The 14,064-nt window shown below is 42.5% G+C and overlaps 1 protein-coding gene across 11 annotated transcripts in view; it reads left to right on the forward strand.

Moving 5' to 3' along the window:
- ank1a (ankyrin 1, erythrocytic a) overlaps positions 1-14,064 on the forward strand; it is a 90,162-nt gene that overhangs the window by 37,385 nt on the left and 38,713 nt on the right. For 8 of the 11 annotated variants that reach the window (XM_079690091.1, XM_079690095.1, XM_079690096.1 and 5 more), the window contains exon 1: positions 13,159-13,200. The exons of the other annotated variants lie outside the window; for them this stretch is intronic. In XM_079690091.1, the coding sequence (XP_079546217.1) occupies positions 13,174-13,200 (27 nt within the window). In that variant the 5' untranslated portion in view covers positions 13,159-13,173. Of the gene's footprint in view, positions 1-13,158; positions 13,201-14,064 lie in introns of those variants that run through there. 11 annotated transcript variants of the gene reach the window in all.

Raw genomic sequence — 14,064 nt, forward strand, 5'->3', positions numbered from 1 at the left:
TATAGACCTGCTTTATTTCTGACTGGATACGAGTTTTTAGCACGTCTGCGTATCTTTGACATAAAGTACTTCAGACAACACAGGTCCGCAGTAGTGATAATAGACAGTCTAATTATTTTTCCTGTGGGTTCTTCTGATTTATACAATATGCTTGTCATTTGTACCACTGTGTCCGTGTTTAGGATTAAATCAAAAACATCCAGTGTGTGTGTGTGTTGTGTTAGAAGGAAAAACATGAAGTGTGTGTGTGAGGGATATGTGTGTGATTTGGAGGAGGACCTATCTTTCTTTATCAGTGTGTTTGTGTGCATGCTTTGTTTCCGTCTGCATGGCTTCAGTTTGTGTATTAGTGTTAGACTTTATGTGCGTGTCTGTCTGTGTGTTTTCCACTGTGGTGTTTCTGTGGTAGATGTTGTGCATGTCTTTAACCGTGCCTTTGATCTGCCGTGGTTGTGTATTGTGGCTGTTGTGCATTTCCTGTGTCACTGTTGTCATGTGCTGATCCTGTGATTTGTCTGGTTGGATCTGTTTTAAACAGTCAGGGACACATTTCCCAAAGGTTTTATCCCACCTATCTAAGAGATGATCTTGAGTCCATTTCCACTCTGTGGAGGAGAGATCATCTGCGTGCAATAAGGCTGCTGGGAAACTTGTTCCAGACGATCCTAGCCCATGGTGATTTCCCCTCATATCCTACCCCCCTCTTGCTCTCATGTGGAATTCACTAACCTACTTTACCGATCTCTATATTGCTCCCAAACACTGTGGAGCAACATCGGCTTTAGCTTTGTTGAACCCCAATCAAGCTAAATGGCTGAACACATTGAACACTGAGGGAACACACAGTTTTATTAACACACAACAATTTGGAGTATTGTCTTTCCCTCTGCGATGCTCATGAATGCATTTGCATTTGTCAGATTTATATTCCTGGTTTGAATTTTCCTTTAACTTTTGTGAGTGAATGTGTTTGTTTGTCTTAATATGTCCGTTAGGCCAATACAATTTAAGACTCAAAGCAGTAGGAACTAACACCTAGTCTCATTTCTAAGCTTTCCACACAATACCAACCTGATACAGGAGGAGTTTGGCGATTGTGAGGTTGGCGCAGAGACACACAAACACCTTGTATGCAGATAAAAAAGCAGTGCAGTTATGGAACTCTCTCACTGGCCCTTAGTCAACACAGAAAAACAATAGCAGCCTAAATAGTCAATAGTGCCTGTTTCCTCAATAACTGTTTACTAAAGAGTTATAAAGTAGTGATAGTGTCCCATTCTTCCAGTAGCCCCAAACCAACCAACTGCTCCGACCTCTGCTAAAGAAAAGCTATAGTTTATCACAACTTTTACATTCAATCTATAACCAAACAATTGATGAATCAGTGAGTTTCTGAAATGCAGCAACATTTGAAAATTGCCATTATACAGGTTATAAACAAGCTGACAGTTAAGTCAGAAGATAGTGTATGGCATGCACAACTCAGGGCGTTAGCCTTGCTACGAAGTGTATTTGTTTTGAATGTGCGTGAAATCAGTCTTTGGATTAAACACAATTTATTCTTATAAATGGCCGCCATCTTGGAGTCTGGTATGGTAATTTTGATGGATGTCTCTAATGGACTGTATGAGACGAGTAATGCTTTTTACCATTAGCTTCTGTTTTCAATTTCAATCTTACCTAATGGATCATATAATGGTGGCAGAAAAGTAAACAAAAGTAAACGAATATATTTTTCCTTTAAAGTTCACTCTGGCCTCTTTTCTTTTTATTATTCTCAGCTGTCAGAGCCTGCGAAATAGAAAAACCATTAAGAATAACAGTCAGTCAGCTAAACGGTGATGGAAAACTCCCAGAAGCCCTAAAACCGGTCTCCCAAACCAAGACTCGTTCCCTGAGGGCTGATTTAATTTACACCAAAATCTAACGCTTCATCAAACGCCCGGCACACCCGCCCTCTGTTGTACAACAGAAGTGTGAGATGTCAGAGGTCTGTGTAAAGGCCCCGTCCCCTTTGCCACCATTAATAGTTATTGGGCCGGGAGAATACTCCTTATCACCCCACAGCTCTAATTACCCCTCAGTGAGTCCTTGGAGACAGATGCTCATTGAGCCAAGCCCCATTCGTCACAGTGCGGCTGCATGGCAGACTCAATATGAAATAAAAGCAAACTGTCACAGCTCACACTGTCACATAAATTCTCCCCCGCCTCAGTTTCTCTTTTCCAGCTGCTCCCGGCCCACTGTAGATGCAGACTACATTAGGAAGCCCATTCATGTCCAGCCACCAGCAGTTGGCTGTAATTTGTTTCGGCTATGGGGGCAGAGTTTAATTTACATGTGAAAGGCCATGGTGTATTCAAATATTGTAAGTCTAATTTTTGTCCCAGGGTTATTGATACCAGCTTCACATAATTCAGATTAAGGTAGAGGGGGCTTAACTGCTATTGTGCAAAACTGCAGAAATCGTGTAATAATGTTTCACTTGGCTAGATACCAACTTTAGGAAGAAGGCAGGAGAGCAGGTTCCTCCTCGCCTTGCTGACCCATTAAGAACCGATCTTTTCTGGCTTTTAGCAACAGTGAAACACCTCATGGGAACAATCTGGCCCACAAAGAGTATTTTCAATGGAGCCATCCAAAATAGCTTTAACCTTAATGGCTTTATAAATCCAGACCACACCTTCAGAACAGGTTCGCCGTATAGCGGGTCATACACTCATCAAAGTTCATCTTTAAATGTGGACGTTTCAAGCTTTGAGTAGGAATTAATGTAGCATTTCAGGAGGCAAAAGTAATTTAAAAAGTAACTGAACGTAGTTACATGATGCTATGCTGCAACATTTCACAACTCAAACAATACAACGGCCAGTTAAAACTGAACAAAGTCTCAAAGTGGAGATCCATTTAACCTTTTCCCTAAATGTTGAGCTGTATGCACAAGGACTAAGAAAACCCTTTTTAATTGTTTTAACTGTTAAAAAAAAAAGACTTTTCCTCATTTTAATTTCCATTTAAAAATTAAACCAAGTTTCAATACCATTTTTACTTTGGTTGAATCGATCAGTTTGAGTTTCTGTGTGACAAAAGAGAGAACGAGAAATTGCGCGACAATCTATGTGCATGCATTTGCGCATGTGCATGAGTTTTAGGTGAATGCGCAGAGTGCATGGTAAAGGTTGAAGTATACTCCAAAAGAAGTGCCGGTCGAAAAGTTTCAGATGTAAAAAAGAAAGATTTCCAAGTCCTCCACATATTTCAACCCTATGGTATGAACCGTGGTGAGGAGCTGATTGGCTGTCTGGGAATAGGAAGTATGAGAAAAATCAAGAACAAATTTGAAACAAAAGCTCGGACAGAGCTGCTCGGTTTCACAGACCTGCATGTCTTGTTTTCCACACAGACCAGAACAGCAAATACCATTATCTGTTCTTCCTGCAGTTGTTAAAATATATTTTACATTTTTTTTAATAAACACTTTTGTTTTCTTTTTGGAAAGAAGGGGGATACCCATTTACTTACAATTTAGTTGTGAGTTGTGACAACGTCAAACACGCTGGACCAAATGATCAGTATGCATTGTAACCGGTGTCTGATTGACTATCAGGATTATTCTTTTTTGTGATATATGTATAAGGCCCACCTCAACTTACACCGTACCCTTATTAGACAAGTGGACCAGCCAAAATGCATTTTCACCTCATGTTTTGGCACATTTCTATGATAAAAAAGAAGTCTTTTTTTATCATAGAAATGTGCCTCCTCACACGGTCGGACAACGAGTTGCACGTCCTTCAGTTTGAGTATACGGCTGCTTGAACTGTACGCCTGCATCGGGGGGGGATTGCCTTGACCTGCATATGTGTTTGTTGAATGTGAGGCAGCGTGTGTGTTATGCACCTGCATGTATTGCACTGTACTGTAGGTGAAATTGTGTGAGGATGCGTACATGAGTGTTTGTGTGTGTGAAGACTGTGGATGTGTTTACATCTGTATGTGTGAGGCAGCAATAAAGTAGTCCGACGGAGGCAGGGGAGTAATTGACGTCAGTTGTATTACCTCTTTTGACTGCCCTTGCAGTGACGGATGAGAGCATCTCCCTTAATTGCTTATATTTAATATTTATTAACATGCCAATCTCAGATGCACATGGCAGCTCAGCCTCTTGCCCCTGAGGCAGCAGATATGAACTCTTCAAGCAGCATAAAATATACATTTTGTTTTTTAAATTAAGAGCTGACCATACATTGAAGTCTGTGGGTCTGCAGGCATCGGCTTCAGTGTAGATACCATGATGATGGAAGGTGTGTTTAAGAGAGGGGAGGGGAGGGGAGAGAGGGGCTGACTCAGCAGAGCTCTGCAGATGAAGATGCCATCATCCTGTCAACAAGACTGTGGAAGAAGGAACTGAGGCATACGTTCAGTGAAGCATCCCAAGAACATGTATCTATCAGCGCTGTGCCCAGTCCTGCTCCATCCATCCATCTCTTCTTTAAGCCTTTTTTATTCCCGGCCTGTTTCCTCACCGCTTCCTCTCTTTACGGTGAGAAATGAGGCTGGTGCTGCACAGAGGCAAGCCCAAACAAAAGCTTTCAAAAGCCACTTTCCCCATTCAAATGGTAAAGGCTGCTGTGAGCTCACAAGCAGACGGGTTTAAAATAGGATGTCATATAAAGTAGGGAAACTCACAAAGTTTTGTAAAAGAAATATGACTTTGAAACACCAACCGATACATCAGCCATGCCAATCTTATGATCATTGATTTATCTCTGCATATATTTGGGCTGATGAGTAAGGTGCTGTACAGAAACGTGCTTTGATTAAATCACAATACATAGATACAAAAAAAAAAGCTTTATCTTAGCTTGATAACACATTCACAAAAACAAGTATTGGTACATTATTGATATCATAAATAACATTCTGAACTTTTTTTAAACTAATATCAATTTTGCTGTAAAAAAAAAACCGTTGGCTCTAATCTGCAGTTGAATAAATATATTATTTATTTTTTGCTGCACTTTTTCACCAGAGAGCACAGTACAGTTATATTCTGATTCAACAGGAACAGCAGCAGGTGAACTCCCCGTCCCCATGCAGTTTGTACCTCGTAGTTTAGGGACATTACATTAGGTCTAAATAGAGTCTGAAAACTTGGACCGTTTCGGCTCTGGGTCCATTACACAGATTGAATTATGGCCTGGCTGCTGGGATCCTGTCTGATGCTGACTCGAGCCCGGCTCCGACTGATGGTTAGAGCTCTTGTCTTAAAGGATGTGTTTAGAGACTGCACACACAGGAAAGGAAGACAGCGAGAGTTGTGAGGACAGATTCTGTCCACAGTGATGCCATCTCTTTCTCCTCCTGCACATCTTCACTCTGTATTTCCCCTCTCCACTGCGCCTCCCCTCTTATGAAGATTAATGGCAGCCTAGCCCTTTTCTGAAATATTGCTGCTGCCACTCTTCTCTATTGCCTTCATCTTTCCTGCTCTCCTCCCTCGCCCGAGTATTTCTAACTTCCTTTCTTTTGTCTTCCACAGGTCATTCTGGCATTGTATGTTGAGGTGCATGTGCATTTGATGAGGCGTCTTTATGAGCAGTATGTATGATCATTTTTAAATATGGGAGGATGCTCTGACATGTGTTATGTAATCTGTCTGCTGAGGGAAGGCAGGTCTAACACCCGCTGCTGTTAATGCCGATTCAAACCGCTCCTGTATCAGTTCAGAATTCTTAATGTAGCTTGTGAGGACGTGCTGTGGCACAGGATAAGGAGTTGAAAGTGTGTATGTGTTGTGTGTAAGTGTGTTAGGTGCCAGCGCTGCAGTAATCATCCCGACCCAGCCCTGCCCTCTGCTGCAGGCCAACACTGCAGAGCATCAGGCCGCCACTAGAGGGCCGTTATGCCTGATAGAGATTGTATTTAATCTTCCATTGAAGCCTATATATTTTAAGATGCACAATAAGTTGACCAATCTTCTTTAATATTGCAAAATGGACATGATCCCCACCAGGTTTGCACACAGAACATGTTGCATTGCAGCCAGTGATGGAGGAGGTGTTACTAAACATTTAGACCTGTTTAATCTGTGGGATGTCAGGCAGCGTGGGTGTGTGTTTCTTGCCAGTCAACTGCAAAGATTGTGACATGTTAAAGAAAGACCGCTCACACACCATCAGTGTTTGTTTTCCGTCCCCTGAGACATTGGGACACGGGCAATAAACCACCACAAGCAGCACACGTGGACATCTGAAGCCTTTATCCTGCCAACAAGAGGGGCTCCACACAGAGTGCAGAGGGCACGTCTGTCCCAAACCTAAATCAACCCTGGTACAAAACCAGAGTGTAGCCTACGCTTCACAATGACCTGCAACCTCCCTCAGTCAGTCAGACTCCTGACTCTTTGCCGTATATCATAATGCATCTTTGCAATGACTTGTTGAGTTTAGAATTGCTCGGGGTCAAGCACTCCAAACATAGAATAATATGCTTTAAAATAGTGTTTGCCTTATTGGGATTACATTATTAAAATATTTGTTTTACTTTTAGTTCATCGGTAATGTTTCTGAAAGCACTGTTGTGCAAAACTTTAATGTGCAAAATATTTCTTAAAGGTGTCGACTTCCAGTTTCACACTTTAGTAACTTGAACAAACAAGTGGCCAAGTCAAGATCATGCTTGAATACAACTGTCAAACTAAGCACTTTCCTCACTCTGCAGACAAATGTCAAACTCTGTACATACATTACTTCTATATTTTACTTTGGAGATTAAAGTGAAAATAAGCAAAGCACATTTTGAGTGGAGACTTAAAGTTGAACTTGAAGTCGTTGGCATTAGACACCTCCAGAGTGAACCTTCGTCATCATGAGGGCCTGATGAGTTATCTTTCTTCTCCTCAGATGAGCGCAGTGACTGCAGGCTGAAACCAGAGGAGGCTTATGTCAGAGGGGAAGAGTTGCGGTCCTCTTTTCCTTGAAGACCACAGGATAATTTGTCGTGACTTCATGGACATTAGTGTCTGCAGTCCCCTGCCTCACATTCTTTGGCAGTGGAGCTCCCATCTGTGTCCAAACTCAATACCGTGGACAGGAGAGACATCCCACGTGATGTTTTTGCCCAGGTCACGGTCCAGCGGCACTGAGAAGTGCGTACCCTTCCCTAACATCGCCCCCTCCCTCCCCTCTCCTACCAGCATTTATCTCTCTGCATGGTTTTGGCAGCGATGTGCTTTTCCCAGCATTTAGCCAGAGGAGGGGAGAGGTAGAGAAAAGGAGGCCTTTTCAAGCAGGGAATGACGGACGCTTTATTAAAAGAGGCAGGGCCTTTTGAGAGGCTGGCCCCTCCGTGCTCCCCCCACCCCATGTGTCTGGCCCATTGTCACGGGGCGGTGGCAGCAACCCCCCCGCCATGCGCTTTGTCACTGTAAGTCACCTCACAGACTGAAACAGAGCCGCTCTGAAAAACACACCCATTCTCCACAGTAACTACGCTATTCTCGTATCGCCTGGTCCCTGAAAAAACATGATTGTCTGGCTGTCACAAAACATACAGGAGACATAGAAGGGCGTGACGTGTGGGGGAGAAGGGACAGGAGAAAGGAGGGATACAGTTGGGGTGACGCAGAGTGATTGGGGGGCAACAAAACCTGAAAGGTGGGAAGGATAGATGAGCCGGAGAGTAGAGTGTGAGAGAGGATAGGAGAAGGTTGAGAACAAGCTGGAGACGGAAAATAACTTTGAGGCAAAAAATTCAAGAAATAGGAAAGCATCAAAAACGACCAGGAGGCGGTCAGGAAACCGAGCGTACCCTTTTTATTTCTGGCTGTGTGTGAAATGTGCGTCTTTAGATACAAGCAGCATTCCTCCAGAGATAAAACCCTGGGCCCCTCGACCCCCACCCTCCCCAGACTCTCCACCCACCATGCTTACTCAAGTGTGTGTGTCTGGGCGTACGTGTGTGTGTGTGTCCGTGTTTACGTTGGATGGGGGTCTGCGTGCCCCGTACCACAGAACTCGCAGGGGGCAACAGAAAAGACAGCTGTGTGTTTTGAGAGACACTGAAAACGTAAGAAAGAGAGAGTGGAGGGCCAACAGGCATGCCAGTCAAGACCGTCACTTTTGGAGTGAGTACCACCTTCTCCTCTTCACCTTCCTACTCCTTCTTCTAACTTCATCCCTTTTCCTGTGTCTCTCCTTCCCTTCGAATCATCTCTTTCCACCTGTACGCTTCTTTAACACTCTTATTATCGTGCTGTGTTTTTTTGCAATGTTTCCTTCTTATATAACATCCGTGGTTGCATTTCTCAGATGTAATGCACCTGCCAATGCTCCCTGTCTTTTACGTCAGAAAGTCATGGGCACGTTTTTAGTCACTGGCTTTGTTCAAAGTTTTAAAGTCCTTTTATTATAGACTTTTCTCTTAAACATGAATATTAATGTATTTACTTCCGCATCAGCTTGTTTTGTAGACTTCTCCGCAGCTTCACTTTCAAAGCTTGTTTTTGTTTTCAGTCCTGAATATGCTCTCATCCTAGTGACATAGAAAAAGAGAGGCGGAGAGAGAAAGAGATGCAGGTCATTGAGACGTAAACATTGGTCCTGTTTAAGAAGTGATCGGACATTTGTACAAACTTGTGACTAACTTCTTATGGTTTTAATCAAAGCTCTAAAGCAGTAAACAAGTTTTAAACAACATGGTACATCTTTGCTTACAGCCCCAAACACACTGTAGCCTGTCCAGATCAAACTCGTCAAACGGAGCCTCCCATAGCAACACATGAGGGGGTTTGATCGCCTGGGAGTTTCTTTGAGGGTTGTGATGCATGTGCGTCCAAGATTAGTGTAAGTGCGTATACATGTGGGTGTGTATCATGTTCTGTTTTTACTCCTTGATCTTGTTTTTGACCTCATGTGTTCCTCTGTTTGATGTTCAGATTGTATGATGTCAACCAGGATTAGCTGTGGTAAGTAAACTGGAGGTCAGTAAACTGATTAGTGGGTCAATTAATGAGATGCTTTCAGTGTGGCCTCACTGAAGACTATAGACTGTTTAATCTACTGAGGTAATGGCAGATCAGGGCGGACGCCCACAAGGCCCTGCTGCTGGATGTGTTTGAGGGCTAATTTAGTGTCAACCGCAGATAACCTCGGGGAAATGGAAGTGATGATGCAACTTGTAGAAATGTAGCCGTTTGAGTTTCGCCATGCAGTCTGAGGAGGAAATGCAGTTATTTTAGCATTTTTATTAGTAGTTGGTTTGATTTTTTCACTTTTAAGCATTTCAGCTTTGTACTATTTAATGATATCTACCAAAGATAAGCCACAGTTGCATGTAGGTAGACCATAAAAGTGACCACTGATCAAAGCCAAAACGTACTTGTAACTACGAAAAACATTAAGCAGTAGTGGAGGAAGTATTTGTGTCCTTTACTTGAGTAAAAATAAGAATACTGAAGTGTAAAGTAAGTAAAGTTATGTATTCAAAATGATCCGTTAAAGAATGAAGTATCATACTGAAAGGACCTTAAGTATTGAAAGTTGCAGTATTTATTGTGCAGAAGGAGGTTTACAGATCATTATATGCAAATTGTACGTATACTCATTTGATTAATCTAACTAAGCTTTAACATAAAAGCATCATTTTAATGCTCAACATTGAGCTAGTTTCTACTCATTTGATATCGGGATAATTTAATTTATAAGAGTTGATTTAAGGTGTCACATGTTTAAAAATGTTCAGTCTGAATTGTAGTGTAGTTGAGGTGCATACAGCATAACATAGAAACATTCAAAAAAAGATAAGACTACTTCAAATGTTCACTTGTAGTACGTGTATACTCGTATAAAAGTACTTGAAAAAATACTTTCCAGCTCTGTTAAAAATAGTACTCACAACCCCTTTAAGCTTTCAATTTGTTCTGCTGTTTGTAGCTGAAGCATTCTTAAGTTACATTACAGATAAGATGATTGCAGGAAAGTTTTAATATGTACTTTTACTTGTTAGACTTCCATTTTACAGATTTCAGATCTGTCTAATATCTAGACTTAATTTTCCCTCTAGTCCCTCGAGACGATTATATTCTGTATAATAACTGTGCAGTTGAACACAGCATGTTTACCATATCTTGATCCTCTCCTCCATAGCTTCCAAACCCTATCTCCTCCTTATGGCTTTCACCCTCATTGTCCCGCCACAAAAGCTCACACTAACCATGACAATCTCATCTACAGGCGCAGAGGCTGAGGCAGGGCCAGATATAAAGAGACAATCAATGAGTTCGGCCGGGACAAACAGTGGGATACAGAGAGGGGGAGGCTGGGAGTGTGAGAAAGTAAATAGTAAAAATGGGACAAGATGCTTTGCCACATAGAGGGAATAGAAGCAGACAGATTTACATACAGACAGAGTTGAGTAGGGGAACATAGCCGCTATATCACGGTACGCTCACTAGCTTCTAGTAAATGTGTCCAATACTGATCGGTCCCTGGGGCCTCAGTCCTCTAACTATACACTCACTAAGTCTCTGTAGCTGGAAACGGCGCGATGCTTCTGAGAGATGAAGGCAGAGATGAAGCGCCAAGAAAGAAAAAAAAAGAGCAGAAAGAAATCAATTTCAAGACCAAGTGCAAGTCAGCAGAAATCGGGTGATAAAATGGCTGTTTAAGCACTCTGCAGTAATTTCCATATCCGCTTTTCAGTGTTGCCCAAAAACGTATAGAAAGCATCCAATCGTTCTGTTTGTTTTAAATACTTTGAGGTATTGACTTTGGCTGGGGGAAATACAGCAAATATTATCATAAGTTTTTGGTGTGCTTGCACGATTTATGTTGTTTAAAGTTCAGGGAATGATTGCAAGTGAAGCTAGGACTTGTGACATGCTGAACATACGTACTGTAGGCACCTCTTTTTCACCTTTCTGCTGGCTGTACAAATAGCTGTGGTAGCATTTAAAATATTTATGATTTGCACCTGGCGCTGTGTCTGCAGATTCGTGTTGTTGTTTTTGTTGGTGTGTGTGTGTGTGTGTGTGTGTGTGTGTGTGTGTGAGAGGGAGGGACTGTGCCTGTGTGTTGTGAGTTTCATGGTTATTCTTATAGAAATGCTGAGATTCTCTTGAGTCGATAATAGTCCATATCCAAGAGAAACATTCCCAGAGCTTTGCTTGAGAGAATCATTATTTGTCTCAGGAATACATTAGGAAAAAATGTGGCTCTCTCTTTTGTCTCAATGAGACCTCTTATGTGGGGGCTTAACCCTGTCATGCCTGCACACTTTTATATATGTTGGCTAGCAATTCATTGAGCTAGAAATGGTAGGTGATTGCCTTCGGAGCCACCATAGAAGCCATCATTCGCTTAAATCATAAAAAGAGACAATTCAGACATAATGATTTAAATGAATGCTCTGCTGCTGACATTTCTCTGAATCCCATAGAGCATTACACAGTGTGCATGGCAGCAAGCAGCCACTGCAGAAAAAGATGAATGGAGATTATTTTCTTCAGATGGACACATAGCACCCCAGAGTTATAATAGCCAATGTGAAGCTAACAGTGGACGCAGAACAGTGTTCCCAAATCCTCACCGTCTTTATAATTAGATCACAAACACAGTTTTGAAACCGTGGGAGTCTTTCTACAATCCCATTCAAGCCTTGCATTGTCTCATGTCTCCCACACACACACACACACACACACACACACACACACACACACACACACACACACACACACACACACACACATTCAATCTGATTCCATTCAGAATTGTCGCATATACACAGACAATCAATCCCTTGTGAAAATGATGATTCTTCAGGTCTTGCGTTGCAGAAGATCGGGATTACAGCGTGTCTCCTCATGCATACATACGCACACATACGTATACATTGAGTTTCCGAACACTGCAGTCCACCAGCGAGGCGGTGATGTCATTCTGTCTGCTGCAGCACCAGCAGAGGAGGCGAGGAGGGGGAGAGTGAAATGTAAGAAGCAACGGGATGGAGACGGGAAGAAAGGCTGAGCTGAAGACGGGGAGAGGGGAGTTCAGGGCAGAGGATTTGTTTGGGATGAGATAGGGGAATGATTTGACTTGGTAATTCTGAGCCTCATTATTAGGAGCCTTGCACCGTCGCATCCTGAGGACAGTGTGTTGATATCACTAATGTTAACCATGGGGGTGCTGAGCAGGTTATTGTCTGCTCCGTTGCTCCAAACAGAATGATACATCTTCTGTTTCGACCCAGAGCCCTGAAGCGTGTCTATAGGAATAATCAGAGAGGGACACATTCATCTTAATCGTCCGGCAAAATGCAGCAGTGGAATTCCACAGGACATCTTTAGGCTGCTCCGTGTGTGTTTCCCCTGTAAGATGCCTGCGCACTGTACCTATTTTTACCACTGATAGTGTTGGGTGTGGTTCCGTTGCATCCTTATCTCAAAACAACACACACTCCCCTCATGACGCAGGCAGATACACACAGCAACATGCAGCACTGACCACCAGGAGAGTAAATCAGCTGCAACCAAACATAGCTGCAGTCCTTCTGGGACATTTTAGAGAGTCTCTGTAGTCTCGTAAACTTCAGCAGGCTGTATCTCGGGGGCAGTGAGCTGAGTCCGGGGGGCTGGGAATCCTCCAGAGGGGCCTCAGTCAGGGTCACCATGGTTTTACCGTGCTGCGGGACCACGTATATTTGTGTTAGGTTGTGTGTGTTTTTGCATCAGCTGTATTTGCAGCTACTTCGATGAAAGGATTTTCCTTGTGTCACCATGGCAGAGTCTGCAAACAATCCAGACTCCACTACGTTGTTTATGGTTGCTGTGTGGGGATTATATACCTGCATACAAAGATACAAAGTGGTCAGGTCCTAATATTAATCATTTAAATGTATCTTCTCCTTCAGTATTTATAGAGTAACACACCTTGAAGTGTGTGTGTGTGTGTGTGTGTGTGTGTGTGTGTGTGTGTGTGTGTGTGTGTGTGTGTGTGTGTGTGTGTGTGTGTGTGTGTGTGTGTGTGTGTGTGTGTGTGTGTGTGTGTGTGTGTGTGTGTGTGTGTGTGTGTGTGTGTGTGTGTGTGTGTGTGTGTGTGTGTGTGTGTGTGTGTGTGTGTGTGTGTGTGTGTGTGGTGAGAGTCATGGGAGTAAGACATTAGGAAGTGGGAGAACATGGATAACCAAGACAGCTTGGCAACTGTGAGTAAATACAACTGTTAGCTGAGACACTGTACAGAGAGGTAGTCTAGAGTTTGTATTTATTTAACTGTAGGTTCTTATAAAAGCAATCGTTGTAATGTCATAGTTTTGTACATATATATGTTTTGCTTTACAGTACGCAAAGTGTTTAGTTTTGTGTGTGAGTGTGACTCAGAAGTGTTATACTTTAGAGAGCCTCTCAGTTTTCTGTGAGCAAACTTAAAATATTTTTTTCTTTTGGAGAGAATGGAAATGGAGGCCAATGGCTCCAATAAGAAAGGTTCTCACATTAAGTCCAGGATGTATTTTTTACAACTTTTAAACGACCTGCATGAAGTTCACCTCATAGTATACACTTTATAATTAGATAAATGTTGTATATAAACAAGAATCTTGTCAGTAGCCGCTTTGCTTCCTCGATCAGCTGGAAGAAACCTTCCTTTTAAAGTTTTCTGTTGCCCTGCCAACATCGCCCCTGCCTTCTTTAAAGTGACCTCTCTCTGCACAGCGCTGTGCCATTTGTGTCCTGCTGAGGGTGTGTTGTGTCATTTGTTGCTATGACTCAACTTCAGGCATGTGGATCCTTTCCCTTTTTACTCACGATCGTTCCATCTTTGTCAGAATTGGACCAACAATCCTGTCAAAACAACAGGCGGCAAAGCCTAAAGCACTGTTTATAAAGTTGAGAAAAGCTACTTGGCAGCATATGGTGATTTTGTTTTGGATTTGAAAATGAGGTTAGTACACATTTATTCTATGCGTCTGTGAACATATATATATATATATATTCTGAATGAATGGACGGCTGATGAGCAGCAGTGTCAAGATAGCTGGTAAGCTGGAGAGAGGGGATGGGCAAGGGGA

This window comes from Notothenia rossii (assembly GCF_949606895.1).
Source record: "Notothenia rossii genome assembly, chromosome: 6".
Lineage (NCBI taxonomy): Eukaryota > Metazoa > Chordata > Actinopteri > Perciformes > Nototheniidae > Notothenia > Notothenia rossii.